Source organism: Homalodisca vitripennis, chromosome 8, assembly GCF_021130785.1.
Source record: "Homalodisca vitripennis isolate AUS2020 chromosome 8, UT_GWSS_2.1, whole genome shotgun sequence".
Taxonomy (NCBI): domain Eukaryota; kingdom Metazoa; phylum Arthropoda; class Insecta; order Hemiptera; family Cicadellidae; genus Homalodisca; species Homalodisca vitripennis.
The window spans coordinates 65,405,608-65,429,082 of record NC_060214.1 but is presented as its reverse complement, the minus strand read 5'-3'; the positions used below and the strand labels follow the sequence as shown (position 1 = coordinate 65,429,082).

Here is a 23,475-nt window from a genome sequence, read left to right as displayed (position 1 = left end):
CTATACAATGAACAGATGATACAGTTAATGCGTTATGAGTTATTCCTTTTTAAATTGAGTTAACTAAGTTTGTAATTGAATAGAATTAAATGTTTTAATTGAAAATAAAACAAGATTCAAACCAAATCATCAGAGACAGTTAATTAATGAATATATATATATATATATATATATATATATATATATATATATATATATATGCATAAAAATTGATCAATGTTTAATAAGGGAAATAATAAACTATGACTTACTTTAATTAAAATGTACCAAAATATGTGTAAAACTGAATGCTCACCAATCAACCACTTTGTTACATAATAATGAAAAAAGATAGACGATTTTAATCATTTTTGCTAAAACATACCAGCAGTTGGCTACCTGTATTGAATATTGAACACATGAAAGATCAAAACAGATTGTTTGTTTACAATTTCATTTTTGTTATGGCAATCAAAACAATGTCTACAAATGTTGAAATCAATGATTCTGAAGTATTCAACTTAGAATATCTCTTTGGTGACAGTGGGCAAAACGTATTCATCTGTGAAGGACAAGAAAACAAATGGGTGGACAGGGACAAATATCCAGAGGATAGTACTGTTGGCAAAGAATCAGAAAGGATAAATCTTGAGACATGTACAAGTAAAGAGGAAAACGAGTCTAAAGAGAAAATTCGGCAAAAAATTATAGTACCGATTGAGGTTCCACAATATCTTTCTAAATCACAAAGGAAAAAGTATGGAAAAAAAGTGTTGTGGGAGACAAAATTAAAACCTCTGATGAGAGAAAAAGAAAAAGTAAAAGTAAAGCAAAAAAAGCTGGAGGCACGTCTCAACAATACCATTAGATCTCCATCAAGAAAACTTCTGAAGCGCGCTACAATGGTGTCTAGCAAATGCACATTAAGGGTGGCAATAGATTTCTCATTTGATGACCTAATGTCTGAGAAGGACATAAGGAAGTGTGTGAAGCAACTGAGTCACTGTTACTGCTTGAATAGAAGGACAGCAAACCCTGTTCAGTTGTACGCCACCAATTTCTGTGGAAGATCTAAAGAGGTGATGGCTTATAATATTGGCTACCAAAACTGGGATATTCATTTCAATGAGGAGAACCATACAAGTGTCTTCTTAAAGAACGATATTGTGTACTTGACAAGTGATTCAGAAAATGTTCTGTCTGAGCTTGACGATAGAAAAGTGTATGTTATTGGCGCTCTGGTGGATTATAATAGACATAAGGGTCACACCCTGAGAGTGGCCATTGAGCAAGGAGTTTCCCATGCACAACTGCCTATTGCTCAATTCATAGCAATGAGGTCTCGTCAAGTACTGACTGTTGACCAAGTGTTTGAAATATTGATACATGTTTTGGGTGGAACCTGTTGGAAGGATGCTTTCCTAAAAGTGATTCCACAGAGAAAAAGAGCAACAGAAAAATGCGTGTTTAATAATGATAACCTACAGACGGAGTGAGTAGGAGTGAGTAGAATGTTTTGTTAGGGGAGGATTAATTTTTAACTTAATTTAAATTAAAGTACCGTACCATTTACGTTGTGATTGTCTCTGATAATTTATAGTAAAATTTAAATTAACATATGATTACATGAATCTTAAAGTGAATTCATAAAATGTGGACTACAGACCTTAAAACCCTCTCGATTCTTCACCCCTTTTCTTTCATCAAATAACGATTTAATTCAATGTGTCATGAGTACCAGATTTGTTAAGCCCCTCTTAAAAAAAGAATAAGACCTTCATGTTTAATGTTTGCCAGACCTTTTTGATTTTGCCACAGATTTTTATATTGGTCTATATCTCTGATTTTAAATGTTTTAACAATTGAGTGCCGTACCTGTTGTCAATTTTGTTACGCAAAATAATTTTATGGATTAACAAAAAAATTACAATAATGTATACCTTGATTAGGCCTACATATTCGAATGTTCAAGGATAAAGGAACAGTTTTGTTAACTTTAGGTCATACCTCGTGACCTATTTCTATTAAAATATGTTATACTCTACATCTTCAGTGCGTTCTCTAGGCGAGAAGGTGAACTGAGGATTCTGCATTAACGGTGCGTTGCGTCATAGTTCGCATGCCTTACGCGGTCTCTTAAAATAGCACTGATCTCACAGGCAGCGAAGCGCGTTTTTGCCGTTCCGCAGATATCACTCCGTGTGACATACAGTATGTTCATGGTGACGGACTCTACTATCGTAACTAAAGAGCTTGATCTCCAGAGCTCAAGTTGAGCCCATCTGAGGTTCTTGTGTTCATGAGTTGAAGTTCATGTTCATTCAGTCACGAAATTTGATCTTTTCGTAAAATATTTGTTTGATACGAAAGTAGATATGGGACTTTGGTGATTAGATAGACCTACACAAAATTCAATGTATCTAAAAAGCTGTTATAGCCTAGAACACAGAGTCGCTTTTTGAGTTCCTGGAAACTGCCAGCTCTGACTTATTTCTTCAAACGACTATTCATAGTTTTTTGCAAGAAAACTCTGCAATAAACACAATTATTGTTCTTAGTTTCTGTTGTTGACTCGAGGGTGATATGAAAGACATTTCAGTTTGCAATAAATTTGTATTTTCATTTATATTCTGCTGTATTGACCTTGGAATCTATTACACAAGACTAGAAGGCATAAGGTGATTATGCTGTCACATAGTGCGGTTATGTAAAAGATGAATCATTGATGAAATTAACATACATGTTTTTGTGTTGAACACAGCACATCTCAAAGATTATAAACAATCTAGCTTTGTTTATTTCAAGTTCTTCTTGGAATATCTCCATAACTTTTGTCATATACGTCTATTGATTCTCTTACATTCTAACTTTATTAAATAGCCTTCGTTAGAATGCAGTTTTACGATGATCTGCAGTTTGATAATGTTCACTGTTTACGCTATAACATTGCACAGCCAACTAAATTGTTCATTTTAACTTTTGCCGCGCCCTTCTAAAAACGTCAGCAGTCGGTGAACCTATGAGAAGAAGGGATATATAAGGTTCAGTAATAATACAAGGTCCAGCTGCTTCATAATTTTAGAATGGACATTTTTTGTAAAATGAAAGTTTTCATCATAAATAGTGCCATAGATTAATAAAGAACACAACTACTTCTGAAAAATGTTGAAGTATCTATCAAATAATTGTATTAGGATATATTTGGAGGTTATAATCCTGCCATTACAGACGACATTTCGAGTCCGCCATTCGCCTGTGATTGTTGCATCACGTGATGGACTTTACAGCGTTATTGAGTCACCAGATGTTGCACGTTCCACTTCCACAGAGGAGTGGGACGATGGGCGATGGTATCATAGGAATTTCAGAGTGGGAACACAGCTAGCTATAAGAAAGACCCATAACAGTTCTTTTATTTCAGTGTTAGTGTCGTAGCTGGGCCTACGGTTTTTAACTATGTTTTTTTAATTTATAGCTCAATTAATGTAATATTATAGAATAATGATATAATATAGATAAAATGGGACTGAAAAGGCGGGAAATTGCCAGAAGAAGAACGATACTCCATTTTAAGCGCCAAATTGTAAAAAAGCAGGTAACTGAGTCGCATATCGGGAAATAGCACACTTTATTTCGTAACACTGAACAATGGATCACCAAACTTATTAGTATATCACGAGCTCCAAAATATACCTAAGAAATATTATAGAGAACATGTTTTATTACAAAATTTGTTTGAAGTTGTTTCATGTTTCTGAAAAACATTTAAGAGCTTGAGGGAGAATGCTCCAACATAACAATTTACTTGTCAAAGTCAATTTACAATTCATTAAGGTGATTACTCTATTTGACTTTCTCGTTCATCCTTAAAAAAACACGCCTTCGCGACATAAAAAAGTAGTCAAACTAAATAAGAAAGCAAAAACAAACTATGTCGAATATTTACTTCATTCGCTCGCAAGCAATTAAAATTCAAAATCCGTCGCGGATATCCACAGGACAGGACGGAAGCGGCAAAGCGGCACTATACTCTGTCCGGTTTGAGGTGGCCCTTGAAATTATTATCGACCCTTACCACTCACTACGTACACTCCCACAGCTGGTCATCGAGTCCTCCTCCGTAGACTAATGGTTATAGTCTCGGCTCTCTAAACGAGAGATCACGGGTTCAAATCCCGGGGAGGTCCAATCATGTAGCCTACTTTGTACTTTAATAAAAAAACCAGTGCACTTCGATGCCGGCATAGCTGGCTGGCATGAGATTAAAAAAAAGCTGGTTATTGAAACTCACTACTTGCCTAATGTGAATCATCAGATAGCATTATGGAATAAATGTTAGTTTTCCAATTTTTAATTATACCGTATTCACTTATTTTTGTGTTTGTAAAGATTGAACTTGTAGCTTAATAAAACAAGGCAGGGGTAAGTCACACACACTATGTGTCGCGTAACAGGCAGTTGTATGCAAACTTTAAAGTCTATATATAATTTCACTCTCAACACGTCCTGCGGACACACATTGAGCCAGACAGACAATATACAAAAAAAGACATTTGTATTTCTCCTGGCATACGAAAAAAACATTGCGTCTGACTACTGAGAGATGAGCTACAATGACGCCCAGCCAAATCCCTTGGTTGGACATTCACCGTCATAGATCTCAATTTGTCTATGTGGAAATGAAATCTCATGCAAAGTTTAAAGTGTGTGAGAGATATATACATTTTTGTTTATTAAGTTGGGATTGAGGCAGTGTTTAAATAGTCTCCAAAAGATTATATTGTATATGTTGGGACAATTAAGCTACATGTGTTAATATGTCACTTGTTAAAATCCCACATGCTTGTACTCAATTTGTGTTACAAATTTATTTATTCTGCTATGTTTACGTTGTCATAATGTTTATCCTTGAAACCGACGTAAAAATATTCGCTGACACTCAATCAAATCCCATGGAATGACATGAACCACCATCAAATTCAGTCTTGCTTATATCAAAACGAAGCTTTATGTAAACTTTTAACTCAGGTCAGTTGTTTTCGAGATATCGTGCAGACAAACAGATAGAAATGAACATTTTCCAGATCTTCAAGAAATGTGCTTCGCTAACGCTCAGCCAATTAACTGAGTTTAAATAAGAATTAAAATAATTGGCCAATGTACAGAGGGAACATAGTCGATGACACCAGACCCTTTGAGCTGTGAGTGCGTAGCCTATTTGAAAGTGCCTAGGATCCGCAATCCTTCAGATGGCAATTGGTCGGTTAGAGTTATTACTCCAATTTGACCTACAATCAGTGGCGTAGTAAAGGGGGGCGCACCTTTTTTGGGGTGACACCCAACCGGTCTCTCAACTTTAAGAACAATGTACAAACAAACAAACAAAATAAATCGCTAGCACAATTATGTCTTTTTCGGGGATTCCTCCACTAGTACTAGCTCAGCTCTATGTATAATTCGGAGATTCCCGCATAAGAGCCTGTCATGGGTGATTCCCAGTCCCATACTCGCGATCTTTGACGTTTTAGTTACAACATTTCTCTTTGTTTCGTGAAGTGTGGTGTGCTTGGTTGGTGTGAATTTTTAAACTATCAAGCTTACTTTATGCCCTAAAAACTATAAAAGTACAAAAATATCTCATTTTAGCCTCAGCGTCAGTTATGCCGGCTTCGAAGTGCACTGGTTTTTATTTTCAAAGTACAAAGTACATGATTAGACCTCCCCGGGATTTAAACCCGTGATCTCTCGGTCAGAGAGCCGAGACTATAACCATTAGTCTACGGAGGAGGACTAAACAAATTAAAAATTGTAATAAAATTACTTAAACACATGGATACACTGTCAACATGTTTACACAAATCAGTTAATTGTATTTAACAAGCTCTTTAATTTGGCGGCTTCACAGTACCTATCAATACCAAGCCCAAAAAGATTTAAAAAACAGATTCCCTCAATTAATAACATATGTTTGCTGCAATCCATTTCTTATGGGAATTTTCGCAACTTTAGAGGCCAGTTTCTTCCTTCGTGCACCTTTAGGTAATCCTATGTACTAAAGTCCATGTCTTGTATCTGTCATGGTTTTGCGGAGCATTAATAACACACACACACACACACACACACACACACACACACACACACACACACACACACACACACACACACACACACACACACACACACACACACACACACACACACACACGCACGCACGCACACGCACACGCACACACGCACACACACACACACACACACACACACACACACACACACACACACACACATTAATAATTGATCAAATGATGTAAAGTTCTCTGTTATAAACATAAAAAACCACCTCAGTGTATTGGTATTTTGCACTGACGTGTTATGCGAAAGTACTAGTATGTATCTATGTTGGATTACGATTAAAAGGTGCCCTTGACTTGCACTTTACAAAACTTCAAATAAATAACAGTTTTAATACAATTGAAAAACACAACAGATGTATACGCTAAAGCATTGTTAATCATATGTACTTGTTATTTAAATATAGACTCGTCCTCTTATTCAATTTAAGAGTAGGCCTATATCATCTCGACAAGTGGATGTGATTTTGATATATTAGCCCTGAAACTCGATTAATCCTCTAATGGATTCTGAAGAAGTACCTATAATAAACGGATGGATGTTTTAAACCTTTATTTATTTGTCTTAGCCACTTCGGGACATTCCCTCTGGCAACATGGTGTAATAATAATCGGTTTGGTCCGAAAAGTTCTTGTCTATGTGTGGGGATCAAAACTGGTCTACTGAACGGTAACGAAATAGGGATTTTCACTCAAGGCCTTACACCGGAAGTTGATTACTAGGGCCGAATATAAACGCTTTTTGGTTGAAGTGGCCTGTTTTTAAGATCTACACATTACACATTCTTAATCGGGGCAATAAGACAAACTCAACTGTTGTGCCGGAAATCTAATTCATACGAACTAGAAATGCTTTTACAGGCGCAATGCCGGAAATAATTTGTAGAAGCGCCAGTCGCGGATTGCTGGCTTCGTGAGTCCTGTTACGGGAAGAATGAGCGTACTCCTACTATGCAAATTATTGTATTTGCATTAAACAATAATTCAAACTTGAGCTCAATTAAAATTTTATTTACACACCACAATCTGTATCGGCAATATTTTGAGTAATTAAAAATAAAATGGCTTTCTAAAGTTAGATACCTGGTACGTTAAATTCTTCGTAGGCGTACAGATTACAGATACATTCTTGGCGATTCCAATAATGTCAGCAGTTAGGCTTTTAAAACCTTTTAAAGCCGCATTGCAAAATTAATCCTAAAGCTAAAATCATCTGTTCAATACTATTGTACATTTAGAATCCATTCGGGGAGGTTTACAGAGAAGCATTTGATCCTAAAAGCTGACCAACATTTGCACTTTGAACATAATTGTGTGAACAGTTGGTCTTAAGAGGTTTCCGTGGACGGTAATATCTGATTCGTTGTAAAACTCATTCCATCAAGAACGTAGCCATGTAAAGGTTGAGGGGGTCCAGATTTTTCGTACTGGACAGAGAGTAAGGCCCCATTTTGTTCCTTAACAAGTTCTTGACCCGTTTCTTTGTTGAGAACGATCTTTCAGCAGTACGTGTACGTTACTGAATTATTTAAATAGTAATAATAGTTTACTAAAAAAGTAATTGAAAAAATTGAAAATTGCGGGAGGAGGTCCGGACCCCTTGGATCCTCTTGCTGGCTACGTCCTTGCGTTCGATGGCTGCCACACTTTAAGGGTCTAAATCTCATAACTTTATTACATTTTTTAAAAGTATTTTGTTACTCTTAGCAAACTTTTACAAAACAAATAAATAAAAAATAAAAACAACGTGATAAATACAACTTAAAACGAGTTTCTTTATTGAATATTATGTTATTGTTTACCCATATTAATAAAAATGTATCGTATAGATGTTATTCCTTTTTATTTTACAGGAAAAAACAGAACTAAATTGTAGGTTTACGAATTACAGGACATTTTAACGAGTTGTAAAAAATAAAGTCTTAAAATAAAATTAAAAAACGATATACAGTATTCTATAAAATTGTATCTAAAGAACGAAATTGTACTCAATATCAGTAATTTGTCTATTATGTATTGTTTTATTAAATTTATAGGTAGACGGTTCAGTAGACAAAACAGCGACAGTGTAGATGGAAAACTGTCATATTCTTCTTGTATATTCTATATTCTAACTGTAGTCTATAACAGCTATGGGAGGGGCCGCTTGTTAACCAGAGTCTGTTTAACAGCTAGGTTAGACTGAGTACGTGTGAATTTCCTGTACGTGTAAATTTTCTGTACGTGTTACAAATGAAAACATAGGCTACATGCTTACCGGACAGAACCTGTGAAACGAACACGTGAATAGTCTTAATCTAAATATGTCTGCAAATTGCCACAGTGTTTATTCACTTTGAAAAAGATAAATTTATCAGTGTAATATACTTATTGGTTCAAAATAACAAAGATTTCTTCTCGTCCCACCAATCCGTGTTTTACAGAGCGTCATAAGTTATAGTGGAAGAAGATGACATAATGACTAAATGTGGTTGGAAGACCATGGAGCACAATGGACGCATTACAAACGAGACCAACACGTTACGCCATCGACGAAAAAAGATTAAACAAAGGAATCTCACTAGAACATACTCACAACGCGATCAAACGGGCAGACCTAGTGACTACCATTGGTGTAGCATAAAACATCGCGAAATCTGTTTACTGGATTATTTACTAATTTTCTGTAAGATATGTCTGGATTTGAATCGTCTTTGATATTACCTAAAGGTATTAATCCATCTTGTACGAACAATGAATTATCTTTTTGAGTGCAAAAGTATAAAATATTTTTTTCCATGGTCTACTTTTGTGAAGGGTTTTATCCTTTTATGTGTCACACTTAAAATGTTTATTTTGTTTAAATGCTTATTGTCAGTTGAAACAGACGAAAAAATATGTGCAGAATAATTTTTATTTACTGAATTCCACTTAAAAATTAGAATTTTAGAAAATTTCAGTACTGTGATACGTTACAGTTAAATTAAATTCACGATTTCAGTGACATGCATACCTTATCTATAATATTTGTAAATTTTAAATTTATACGATTCCTTAAAAAAAAAAAAAAAATATCACGGACTCGAACGCATGACGGCGCTTTGTTATGAGCAGACGTGATTTAGCCTACGTTTAAAAACTTGATGAGGAAGTTGGTACAAGAAGCCATGAATTAAAACATGCAAAAGCAGTGTTTACTTTCTTCTATTATATTTAAATTTCAATCTTAAAATCTCCTCGGTGCAGCTCACCATTGGAACCACCCCTCGCAGCTCTTTTGCTGGTAACGCTGGCTAAACCCGATCAATTTAGCCTCATGGCTTATGGATCAACTACAGCGTTTCATCCTCTTCCAAGAATGCCTTAAAGCTAACTCATGTACAGACATAAAAAAACAAAAACAAAATAGCCAAGTAGTCGCGGTGCAACCAAGGCAATCACAGATCAGGGTTTATTCTTGAGACTTAAAGAATAGAACCACTCACATGACGGGATTCTATGAATGAAAATGATTTGAGGGGCTTTCTAGTAATATGAGGACGATATCGTCACTGTTCTTATAGCGAGGACCTTTGAAGAGGCGTAATTGTCAATCGATCCAGTGACCATTATGAATGTTGCCCAGAATGGATGAGCACGGCCTAACTCTCGCAGCCGAGAGGATCTTCCTTTACATCAGGCGAAGGATGAATACCGCATCCTGGTACTGATAGAAAGTATAGGAATACCTGAGGACCAGGGAAGCCGTAAAGTATCTCTGGTTGAAGTTTGCAATCAATCATAGTGCTTAGAGCATATTTAAGGAGTGGGAGATTAGCTGGCGGAGATCAACCTCTCTTGAAGTAGCCAAATAAAAAACTGACATGCCCGTGGCAAGCTCACGGCAGCTGCTCACGTCCGTCATGTTTTTTTAAGTTTACTCCTTCCTTACTATAGGAACCAATTTTTCCTGTTAAAATTGAAGATTCTGTATCTTTTTTCTCACTATCACTGCTCCAACACAGGACACAAAGCAAACAGATTGGAACTTGAAAACAGAATAAACGATTAATTCCTAACCATAGCATGATCCTGAGTCACCAGTATTTTTTCTGGTACATACCGTGATCACCTCATGAAACAACACAGATGTCTCGGGTTGATTTTTAGAACCATCGTGAGTTGAACCATCCCCCAAATGACATATAAAATGAAAACTAGAGTTTAGTTCACCACTCTTAAGATTTAAAAACGGGTAACAACAAGCTCGTGACAGAGAGAGAAAATAGAGTGGAATTAAATGAGGAAAGGAATAACTGCAATTACAACTGCAGCAACTACAATTAATCACAATTTACTGAACTCCCACACAATGAGTCGACCTGTACTTGCCCACTCATAACCTCTGTATTGTGGTTCTTGGCTTGATCCCCAAAGTATAAAGCCTTCTAGGAAGCAACTCCTATATAATTTTTTAAAGTGAATAAAATTTAATTTTTTCACCAAGATACACGTTGTGCTCCGTTTTGAACTTGTTCGATGGCTAACATTGGTAAATAGTAAACTTTGAACTGTTTACCACTTCCAGTTTTGCTTAAAAGGAGCGGAGGTGTACATTTTAATTTTCAGTAGTTATCTTTGCAAATATCTTTCAAACTACGGTGTATATCACAAATATACATATGTTAAAAAATACATATTGACGTTCAAACAAAAATGGTCCTTTATATTGTTTAATGAAAAGTTGACAATTTTTGGAGATATATGATAAAGGTAGAAATGTAATTTAGTTTTGAGGTAGCCCACCAATTCACACCTTCAAGAGTGGCCGGGTAGAAACAGGCCGGGTCAATGTATTGGCTGTATGTCACCTACTTCGTCAGTTCTTCTCAATTCTTTAAAAACGATAGTTAATCAACAAAGCGCCGTTTAAGAGGTTTAAAGGAATCTTTATGTAAGGAGACAAGAGACTTCTCTTGCGCTTGTGAGCGAAACCTGTGGAGGCGAAGTTAGATCAGCCAGTTATCAGATCTCTGACAACCACTTCGGTCCTGCTCCCGGGTCAACATTGAAATCCTCTTATATATATTTCCCGGAAGTAGTCATTTAGGGAATAAACACACCTTCTTCAAAGATAAAAACGGGAGCTGAAACAGTTTCTCGGTCTTTGTAACTTTACCGGCTGAGGCAATACGAGATAAAACACTGCAGTCAGTCAAATTGAGGGCATCTCTGTGCTGACACCGCAAGTTCCACCTGGTTGAGAATAGTCTGAAATAGGGCTAGAGATAACAATATCAACGTACTTTATACACCACCAAATCTTACATAGTTACATGATAAATGGGTAACACCTCATCTACCACCAAACACCGTCAAAATTGCTAACACAGACTTGTTGCGTATTCCCAAAATCCACTTGAGGCTTACTACTACTATGTGGTGACTGAATACTATCATTTCCAGTACCAAAACAACGCTGTAAACAATAAATTTTGAGCGCGCACCTAAGGTGTTGGTTCACAATGTCATGGAGGTGAACGCAACGCTAAGAAACGAAGTTTGGCTGTTTGGACATAATCGGACATTTAACAACGAACATAGTACACCAACCAAAAGATTACAAATCGAAGAAGAAGGTTCAGTAAACATTGCTGTACCAGATGTAGATGGATAGGCCAATACTTAGGCCTTTGCCATGTGAGTAATTTCTCTATATCTATTCACACTATATAGTATCTCCTTCGCAGTTCTCATTCATACATATGTATTATATACGAGCTTATTTTAATTGTTTTAACTTGCTTGAAAATCAACAAGAGAACAGTACAATCTCGACTGATATAGTAGTACAAACTGAACTGCAGGAAAACATTTTCTACAATCGGCTACAAATATTGAAGAGATCTGGAAGATCTTTGTGCCAGATGGAAATCAATTCAGGCGACATTAGTGATGGCGATATTGATTCTGGATGGCCCTTACAATAGACCTAAGCTGTGACTAACCAATAAAGAACTCTACGGAAGACTCCATTCTTGTCCATATTCTAGGATAAGGTGTTTTAGCTGACTACCAGCTGCAGTGTGTAGGGTGCGCCATATTATTACGTCGGCCAAGCCAAGTCTGAACAACGTATGTAGGCGAGTAAACTTGGCAAGGCTTCATGCAACATTCAGTAAGCCTACCTAATGTGACTCATTTGTTGGTCTGCTCCATAAAATTGTAATGACTACGTTCTCTTTTCAGTTTTGCCCATAAACTAATTAATTAGTGCCATCAGAATACCGTTCCAATCAAACAGTGTGTAATATTTTAAAAAATCCACTCTTAATTGCAAAAAATCGTTGGTTTCGTCTGTCTTTAGATCGATGGAAACGTTATAATAGATTAAACACTCTCTTAACCTAAATCTGTTTATATCATTTACGTAGCCAAATCAATACAATCACTGCTCTGTAACCAAGATTTTACGGGTCGATACTCTAGGATGTAATGTTAGGAAAATATCGATACAAGCATTATTCCTCTATGTTTGTACCACAGAGTAATAACGATAATTATTCCTCTGTGCTCCTACGCTAGATTTTGTCCCCGTTTATGATTTGTCTCACATTCAACTGTGAGAAGAGCCATTAATACGTTTCTTATAAACTTGTTTATAAACCAACTCTAACTCGATATGAGTTTCCAATAGCTTAAAGGTGCTGTAGATGAAAGAAAACGAAGAATTGTTGGTGAAGTTGATATTTTCAAAAACTATAATAATATGCTGTGTAGCCTAGTTGGTTTTGTTCTCGAAAATATGATCGGCAAATTTTAATTTCGTCTTGGTTAATAAATTATTACATCAAATCTGACAATCAAAAATCACTTAATTACTGTAAGATTGAAGAGTCCTACTTGAATATTTAACCTAAAAATACAGATTTCTAACAGTAAAATAGTTATGGTATGGATAAGCAGTTAAATTAAAATTATTTCAAGAAAATTAATAGTTGAGGACTCCTAAACATATTATTTATATTATGAATAATGTTTGGCTATCATGTGTAAAAAATAAATAATATTGTCTTTTTTATTACATAGGTACAGTTTGCAAACAAGTCAAACGGCTTAATCTTAATAAATTAGATAACATTATCTTTATTCTATTTAGTTTATTAATAAATGGGAAACAAAATAGTCGTAAAAAATCGTTTGTTTTCTGTAGTCAAGAAGGAAGTACAGTCAATGATAAACGTGTTAGTCAGGTTAACCTTGAAACGCAATCTCGGCATTGTTTAACTTTAATGGGAAGACTCTATAAGGTGTGCTAAAGTGAAATACGACCGTGAAAAATTGCAAGAGTATTGTGTAGGCTCACTGTGTTCTTATCCGAGAAGGATGTGTGTGGTTTATGAGAGGGCTGGGAATACACTTAAGTGTGTTTAAACGTTAATCCATTAGCTAAACCTTATTAATCCGGTAATTTAATTCTTAGGACATAAATCCTTTGGGTTATCAGGTTTTATACAGTGGGGTGAGAGAGAGCCGCGTGGAAAGAATGTTACAGTATGGAAACCGCCAATGGGATACTGGTATCTGGGATATTGCAAGATAGTTAAGTTACTTCCCTGGAATGTCAGATAACTTTTAAACTTGTTTAGATGTGTATGATTAGATAAATGTATGGGAATAGTTGGATATATTTTAAAACCCAATATTGAAACATTCTCAAATCCCCAGCCATTGACATTTCTAGCCAGATAATATGAAACTATCCACTTATCCCTGTAAGAAGGGATATAGGTAAATATTGAATAAAACACAAAGCAGCCTCATTATTCAAATTAGTGGTAAATAAGTTAAACAAATAGAAAATTGTGACAGTGATAAATGAAATATTTTAACATAAGCAATATATATATATTTTTTACTATACTTTATCTGTTGTAGGGCACACGAAAATCATCAGCTCATTAAACCATTTGTAATAAAAGTTGTTAGACATTTTAATTTAATTAAACATTCTTGAAATAAAATGGACGATTCTAAATAGGTCCCACTTTATCCTTTTTGCAAAGATTAGGAAGTCCAACCTCATCCCCGATACTTCTCTTCATTCTTAATGACAATGTCTAACTGGAGAGAGTAATGTAAAATTCCTTAGCAATGCATAATTTAGTTCTTCAACAACATTTAACACCTCTAAATTCCAACTTAAATACTCCTGACTTTGTCCGAAATACCACACTAGAGCAGTTAATAACAACAACCAAAACTGTTGATTGAAAGGTATCAACATTTGATGTCACCTCCACTTCGGAGACACCGCTGAATCATGGATGAATGACTCATCCATCATCAGGAATAGTCAGAGCAGCAGGAAGTAGTTGTTATTGTTTGATATCGAGATAAACAACTGTGTCAATGCAATCTATACAGAGTGAATAACTGCGTAACAGCTTGGGCCTACTCGTACTGTATATTGGACTTGAAACATATCATATACAATGTGTAAAAAAGTCCCGCGCGGGCTTGATAGTTCCCGCCGAATGGTTACAGGTAAAGCAATAAAACTTGGTACATCATTACTGCACCTATAAATCTACTGTTTGAAGTAACTATTATTTTTTGTCATGTCAGGAGGATGGCCCGTTAGGAGTCAGAAGAAAATCTTAAATGAAAGCATAGGTCCAGCAGTACATCAGTAGTGCATCAGATTAACGGTCTATATTAGTAGAGGATGATCTACAAGGAATTGGGGGGAGGGGGGGGGGGAGAGAAAATGTCAGCATAGCTCAAGATGTACATTATTTTAAAATTGTTGGACCATCCTCTATTTTTAATGGATTTAAAGAGTGAATAATTACCTTAAAAACTATTTCTTAAGTCCAGTATTCATTTACTAAGTTTAACTTTTACAACTTGAGCCAAGACAAGAATATTAAACCTCGTAGAAGAGGACCTACATTGTAAATGTTTCAAATTTTAAACCAGTGTAATTTGTTAAAGAGTGAACCTTTTCAGGTCAGATTTACGGCATTGTGGTCTACTAATAGATACCTTTAATTTGATGCACTACGTAACTCGACCTATCCTCCCTGACATGATAAAAAATTATAGTTACCAAACAAGTAGATTTATGGGGGAAGTAATGATGTAACAAGTTTTATTTCTTTATTTGTAATTCGTTCAGGAATTATCAAGCCCGTGCGGAACTTTTTTACACCTTGTATATTGTTTGTTGTCTTTATCCTGTCCTTTCTGACACATTCATAAGTACGGAAACAATGGTTAAAACAATGGGCACTAATATATGTAATGTACAAACTGTAAATGATTGAATTCAATACGTAGAATTTTTGTAATGTCAATAAGTCTAAATATTAAAATGAAGGAGTTTATGTGCATTTTAAAACCAAAAATAATTTATATTAAACAATAATTATTAGTTTATTTTTAAATTAATTGTATAACTTGTTGTTTTATGTCGTTACTCTTGGGTTAAACAAATAAAACAATGCCTTCAAGATATTTTATTGTGACTGTGTCAACATTGTAAGTTTACAATGTAAGGCGTGGTCATCGGAGATGACTGCAGTTCCGCCTTTTAAGTTATGAAGCGCGGAGGCCGTGGCGCGACGGGTGGCAATGAAGGTTAGGTCCGAAAATAACTTACTGGAAATGTCTCTCACTGGAACATTGTGTAGCGATACTGGCACTCAATCGAAATAAAAAGTTGGACTAGACTTGCACACAACTACTTTTAAACAATTCCTAAACCTATTGCATGATAAACAAAGAGAACACGATGTAAGCAAGAGAACTTTTTTCTATTTTGCCAAAAGGCCGGCTTTAGGCTATATCCATGAAGCCTCGAAGTACGCTTTTTTACTCAAACAGCCCTCCTTTATTAAGATAATACAAATTTAGAAAATTTGGGACTTTAAGCACTTCTACTATATGGCTAAAGTGGGTGTAGAGGAAATACAAAGCAAAATCTGTGTGACTTTAATTAACCACTTGTAGACAAATCTTTTTAGATTTTGAGTGGTTCCAAGTAACATTGTTTCATTAAGTAGTATTGTAAAGTCTACCGTTAGGAGTAAGTAATGCTATGCTATAGGAGGTTTCGACTGCTTACAATTGGCTACTCACATGATGTTTCGACTCTCGGAACATGTCAAAAAGAGAATGGTCTCTGATGCTAAGGCAATCTCTATTACCGTTAACATAAACCCACGAGTATATTTTCGTTCATTTTGAAAATTGTTAAACCTTAGCATGCTTACATTGTAATACTTTATTTATTTATTGGCTGAGCGATAGCGAAGCCTTTTACTCGAGGGGTTGGAGAAATTTTTAGTTCTGTCTGTGTGTCTCAGAGAACGAGTTGAACTATTGATTCGAAATTTTGCATGCAACGCTATTTCTACATAGGCACATACATCGCGTGTGATGACGGACTTGTGGCTCAGTCTTTACATAGCTTAACTATAGACAGTGTGTTTCAAAAAGGTTTCGTTTAGGCTGTATTTTTTTTGCATAATACTTAATTTCTACATAGATAAGCAGTTCTATGAATGATTCATGCCTTGACTGAGCGTCATTGACGTCTATCAATCAGTAAGGCGCCAGATGTTCTCTTCTCTCTGTGTGGAGGCTGAAAAATTTCTTTTCTGTCTGATTGCCTGTCTGTCCATAAAACATCTTGAGAATGGCATTTAATCTTGAGAACGACATTTCATCTTGAAAATGAAATGAGCGAAGTCTTTTACGCGACACGTTTCGTGGCGTGGCTTATTCACAACCTTGTGACCTCTCGGGAAAACTAGAGAGCCGCTACCTTGAGACTATTTAGTTAATAGTCTAATATGTTTTTTAACACTTTTTTATTCCTTCAAATACAAAACAATACTGCACTGTTTGTGTCTGGTGTTTCATATTATTTTTATAAGTACTGAATTTTAAGAATTAACATCTTTTTATGGATTCTAGGCGTACCTACATAAATAATGGCTTCAATAGTTTTTTTTTTATTTCAAGTCTCATTATCTAAGTAAATTTTCCAGAAAAGGTTAACTGTGGAGAGATATATTTAAAATTAATGTATCTACTACGAAAAATGTATAAGCTATGCCAGGTAGGGTCTGTGTAGTTCAATTTGGAGTACGCTAGTTAAATACTATTAATATTTTAGTAACATTTTAAATTTAAATACGCTAACAATTGTGCACTGAAATATGATTCAGTGACTGGGCCCCACCTTCCGTGCGAGATGCAGTTGTGTGGTTTTTTCGCACGCACAGTCGCGACACATAAGTACCACCTCGAATTTTTGTTCACTGGTTTGTAATTCACAGTGCACAACTGCTAGTATATCTACGTTTCAATTTCTTTGATTTCTTTCTTTTGATTGAAGTTACTACACGTAGAATGCTAGATTTCGTTTTTAATAAAATGGTTAGCTTTCCTGACAAATATTTTAATATCTAAAAAGAGTTTTTACATTTGCAAAATTTTAGATGGACCCTCCACTACAAGTACTTTAGAGACCATTTCGTGAAAATTTCACTTACAAAATTGAAACATTAGCTAGCCATCTAAAGGAGAACACAGAGACGTACAATCGAACCCTTTAAATTTTAAGATTGAATTTTCCGTCAGAAGGGAGTCTGATAAAATATCTATTTAGTGACGGTACACCCTTTAGCACTAGACCAGTGCTCCACTGTGAGCCGAAATTTTCTGTGCCAAATCTACAAAAACCGATTGACATTATTTGAGCTAGAGAGCTATAATTTATTCAGCCAGTCAGCTACTATGATTTAATTCGTCGTCCATCATTCGAGCTAATGGCCGTGACGTCTACATTGACTAATTAATTAAAACTTGCAGGTGAATAAATACGCGCACTTGATATAATTGGTCTGTTCTAATTTGTCTTTAGAACAGTCGGTGAATCGCAGGCGCCGCAACCGCTTTGGATATGCTACATAGAGTTTATATTGAAATAGGATGAATAAAGAGCTTGTATTAGACGTCACAAATCAAGCAAGGAATAAATTAGGTTTTATTAATTAATAATTGTTGGACATAGGCCTATCGTAAAATTATGCATTGCCTAGACAGCCGTCGCTGTTGCACGCGCTGATGGTTGATCTGCCTTTTTAATTACACCAACTGTGTACATCAAGTGCAATGACAATGTTTTAAATTTTATTTCATATTCTAACCTCTGTACCAATATACAGAGATATAGTCCAAATACGGTATACTAACGTAATCAGAATTTCACTATTTAAAAATATTTCATTTACATCTTGTTTATATGTCTTCATTCATGTAACATACTACATGACGCACTTTTGTGTACCTGACAACTACGCATTTCCTGCGATTATTTCTAATCCAAACGAATACAATAAGAATCTTTGTAATACTTAGTTAGGCCTATACAGAAGTTTTAGTAAAAATTCCTTCCGGGAGCTTGAAATTTTAAATTCGTATTTTTGTGTTTCTTCCAAGTTGTTTAAAACAAAAAGTAATATAAAACAGAGAAGCTCGTGTAAGATTTCACAATTGTTTTCAAAATAATTTCAGTGCTTCAAGAAAAGGGAACTTGTTTAAAAACATAAATCAACAGCTCCAAGGCGGCAGACAAGGACGTAGACAGTGAGGGGGCCCAAAGGGTCCTGACCCCTCTTTAAAAATCTTCATTTTTTTCAATTACCTTTTTAGTAAACGATTAGCGTAACATTATTTAAATAATTCAGTGTTACTGACATTTACTGCTGAAAGATCGTTCTCAACAAAGAAACGGGTCAAGAACTTTTTAAGGAACAAAATTGGGCCTTACTCTCTGTCCCATATGGGAAAATATCAGCTGTCTGGACCCCTAAATTTTTTCTCGGCTAGGTTCTTGGCGGCAGAACTGAAATGTAAGAGTATTCATTACATCTGTAGACAGAAATTTGAATATACCTCAATTCTCAATACCAACACAAAATTAAAAGAATGATAACACCAAATTATTTTAAGTGTAATACAGGTAAAATCGAATGAAGTCATTATAACAAAGGTTATTCCTACGTGTCGCGTAACAGCCTTTGCAAAGTTTTCATGTAAAATTTAAACTATATATCTCATTTAAATCTTGAGATGTCCTGTGGAGACACAGACAGACGTACAATCATACAAAAAAGAAAATTGTACATCTCCGTGCACCCAATAGAGAAATATTGCCAGTCCAATAAGTCAAAGTCTTCAAAGACGCTCAGCCAAATTCCACGACTGTACATACATTTAACTAATTATTGTCTATGTAGAAACGTAGTTTCATGCAAAAAGTAAAACGTTTCTTGACATATCTTACCACATGATACATAGAAAATTTTAAAATTAAGTTAAATGTCATAGAGAATGTTTTAATAATATGCTATAAAGCAAGAGTAACCAAATCTTTTAACCTGTTTTAACAGTGACTTTTCATTCTGTGAATTAAAGTCACACGTTGAAATCTAATATGAAAAAAAACTCAGTCTGTTTACAAATTTATTTATTCAGCTATTTCCTTGTTGCCATAATGGTTCCGATAGTATCTGTGTAAAACTATTCACTAACGCTCAGCCAAACCATAATACAACTCAGAAATAAAGTCTCAAGCAAAATTTGAAGCTCAGTTCGTTTTAGAGATATCACAGACAGGCAGATAAAAAGAAAAAAAAACCCCCTTCAGTGATAGTCTTCGCTAACGCTCAGCCAATACTTTGTAATGTCCTTATCTGTAGGACACACGAGACCATGTGACAAAAAAATGGAAAAAATGAGAGATCTAATATTGAAAATCTCAGTGTGGACGGACGACTGTCCCTCTTTTCACCCAATTAAAAAAACTGAAAAAGCTATAGCACTAACATAACCTCAAATTGTAATCACTGTAAAATAAAGAGAACAAAATTTACCACCTGCCTTCAATGTCAACTTGCCATTTTATATCGGACTGGGGATGAAAAACCAGAACAGAATACTCTCAAATCCAAATTACAGTTTCCAGAGTGTATGGAGACAATATTTTGTACGAATGAAAGTTGCGTGGACTCACTATTAATAGAAGCTGCCCAATATTACATAGCTTCATTGCAAGAATCACTGCTTGTTATAAAAATTTAATCTCAAAGTTGTTCATAATAAGATAAGTTGTTAACAGATTTTATGAAACGCATAACACATTACATTACATGAGCTCAAAATTTGAAGCTGTACTAGAATTGAAATGAAATGAAAACTCCCTTACATACTATTTTTGTGGATGTTTCAGGCAAGTAAAACGTGTGGCCACAAGCAACTTCAAATTGAATCTAACAAATGCAAATGTTTTCAGGGAAAGGTGAAGAATTAGGCTAGTAACGTGAACAATTATTTAAGCTTTTATAAAAATAGAACTGCCTATAATTCACATTGGTATTAACACTGATGAGACATATTATAAGTTTATATTGAGTTTCAGCGTTTAATAATGCATACAGAAAAAATCAAGTAAAATTGTTCCTCCTGTAACCTATTCTTAATAGTTTTTCATCCATCGTGGACAAAATTGAAAGCTAAAATTCAAAATTATTAAAAATATCAGCCAAACTGCCTGGCAACAACCGAAATTCCGAAGTTTTAATAACGATTTTAACAAACCAGAAAAATACCATCCAATAATATCAATGTTCGGTATATCAGCATTAGTACTTTCCTTTACTTGAATCAACATGGGAGACAACGCGTTCAATAAATGACTTTCGTAATGACCGTACAACTAATAAAAGCTAAATATTAAATTTACAAAACGTTCTGCTACATTCAGACAGATGGTAAACGGACTGTAGGTCCACGTCATAAAACTGCCGGAAGCATTTCTTACCTACTTCTTAAGGGGTGGACAGTAGGTCCACGGTCCCGGCCTGGGACCCACTGTCCGACTCACGGGTTTCTTTTGACGAGGGGTTGATAAGGGATCGTCGTACTCACACTGCAGCACTTGAATGGATGTTTCGAGATCTAAACTCTATATCTGCTAAATAATTTTCAGTACACTACATAAGACAGCTGCAAAAAGAATGAAACGAAATTATATACATAAAATAAAGTCAGGTTAGTTACGCCAATTCTAACTTAAGAATGTCTGTAATGATTGTAGTGTCTACCGGTATATACAGTATTATACAAACGATGGTGCAATATAAGGAATAACTAATACAAACTTACTGTAGATGTTTATGATTCATTAGGACAATGCCAACCAAATTAATCAGATAGTAATATAATGCTATATGGAATTCGTTAAGATATAATCCCTATTAGTAATCCACTTCATATGTGATAGCTTGAGTAAACTGTTGTTAATATTTGCTGCTTTAGCAGTACGCTGTGCGAATGTAGTGGAAGCATCACTGACCAAAATAAAGAATAAGTGCAGGTAGAAAAACTAATGCACGGCCAGGTCAGTTTTGAAAAGTAGGACAGTTGTCCACAGGTGTCGGCGTGGACTAACTGTCCTACCCTGCAGAAAAGTGACGTCAGCCACCCTCGTCAAACTAGGCGTGGACCTACAGTCCTACAATCCAGACAGATTCTTAATCACATGATATGATATGGTATGAAAGTACTACTTGTAACTAGTACACGATTAACCACTCTTTTGCTATTCGCGTTTTCTGTTACGAATTTTACAATTATTTTCATTCATATTAAATTTTAAAATTACACATTTTGTACAATCTGAATGGGATTATGAATCTGTGTGAATGTTGGGGAACTTGTTTTAATTTTTTACAAGTTTAAAACACTTGTTAAGAATATCTTTTTATTATTATTTGTATAGATACACCTTGTAATGTGTAATTAACATTTTTTAAATTAAATCTTCAGATCCAGCTTATAAGTCTTGGGCGCGTTATTGAAGTTCTGATTTACACCATACCATAACGAATAAAACATAATATATTCCATACCTGTAGAGAAAGGCGGCTAAAACGACGACCGAAGCGACTCCTATGGTGACGAAGTACAGCGAGAGGTCGGTGTCGACCATGGTGCTAGTGCAGAGATGCAATGAGCACCGAACAGCAGCGCACCAAGTACCTACTCACAGTGCGCGGACGCAGTGGGTGCAGTGGCCGTGGCAGTGGCAGGCTATAGTAGGCCTGGAATCACCAATGCCGTCTAGATCGCGTTGGCTGGAGCGAGACACTATGAATAACCCCCGTCTCGAAGATCTCGCGGTCGCTAAATTTAGCCGACGACCATTATTAACATTAAATTAACATCAAAGAATCGGAGCTTCCTGTTTCCTCTCACAAAGGGTCAATTCAATACTGTATTTGTGTTTTGAACGAGTATCGAACTTCAAAATACTACAGAAATATTTTATCGAATATAATTTGTGCTCACTACGACTGGAAAAACAAGTTGATTACGTGTAGTTTTGTGGGAGTTAGGCTACAAAAACTAGGTCGGAAAAAAAGATGTGGGGGCAAGATATTTGTGAAATGCAGATGTTTATCACATTTCCGGAATCGAACCTTTAGGCTACTTGTCATTCAGAGAGATACAATCTTACTTCTAGGCTTCGGTGGATTTATGACCAGTACCTTGGGTAGCACCCGGTGCGGAAGTTGGTGGTGTTACCCCATCGAAAGTAAAAAGCAATACATTTTATGTGATAAAGGTCATGGATCACTTATTATTTATAATATTGAAGAAATAGCAAAACAATAATAACTAAGGCAGGAGTTGTTATACAATTAAAATTTCTTCTTTCTAGCTTTGATAGCTGCAAACTCAGTGATAACTTCATCAAAATTTATATTTTGTATTACCTCGTGTTCGATGGTTAATATAACAAGATTGCTAAACCGCGATTGGGTCATTGTTGCCCGCAAATAGTTTTTTATTAATTTTAATTTACTGAAACTCCTGTCACATGAAGCTACGGACACGCAAAACGTCATGAACAATTTCAGTGCAATCATAAGATTTGGAAGACATTCTGTAAAATCCCATTCTACAATAAACTTTAAAAAGTCTATAGACACTCAATCAGTAACCATAAAATTAGCGGCTTTCAAGTGTCTTCGCAGTCTTGGTATCTCTAAAAGTAATTCGGTTTCTGAGACCTCATCATAAAAATATTAAATTTAGATGTAACTAATTTCAGTTCTTCATTATTCGCCAAAAAGAAAGCATTAGTTTGTACTATCTTGAACAATGAAGCTGCATCTTGAAGAGACTTCGATCTTGTTTGGAGTTCAACTCTGAATTGGCCAGGGCATTCCAACATATCTTTTTGAAGTTCCTCTTTCAGTGTGAGTCCTGCATCGCTGGTCATCTCACCAACCATCCGTTTTTTTACGCCGAAGTCGTTTTTCTGTTGGAA

At 35.5% G+C, this 23,475-nt stretch overlaps 1 protein-coding gene across 1 annotated transcript in view; it reads right to left on the bottom strand.

Moving 5' to 3' along the window:
• The window catches only part of LOC124367652 (cytochrome P450 3A2-like), a 42,895-nt gene extending 20,653 nt beyond the window's left edge, over positions 1-22,242 (bottom strand). Inside the window, exon 1 of the mRNA XM_046824648.1 lies at positions 22,052-22,242. Coding sequence (XP_046680604.1) covers positions 22,052-22,131 — 80 coding nt within the window. The 5' untranslated portion in view covers positions 22,132-22,242. The remainder of the gene's footprint in view (positions 1-22,051) is intronic.
• Between the last annotated feature and the right edge of the window lie 1,233 nt (positions 22,243-23,475).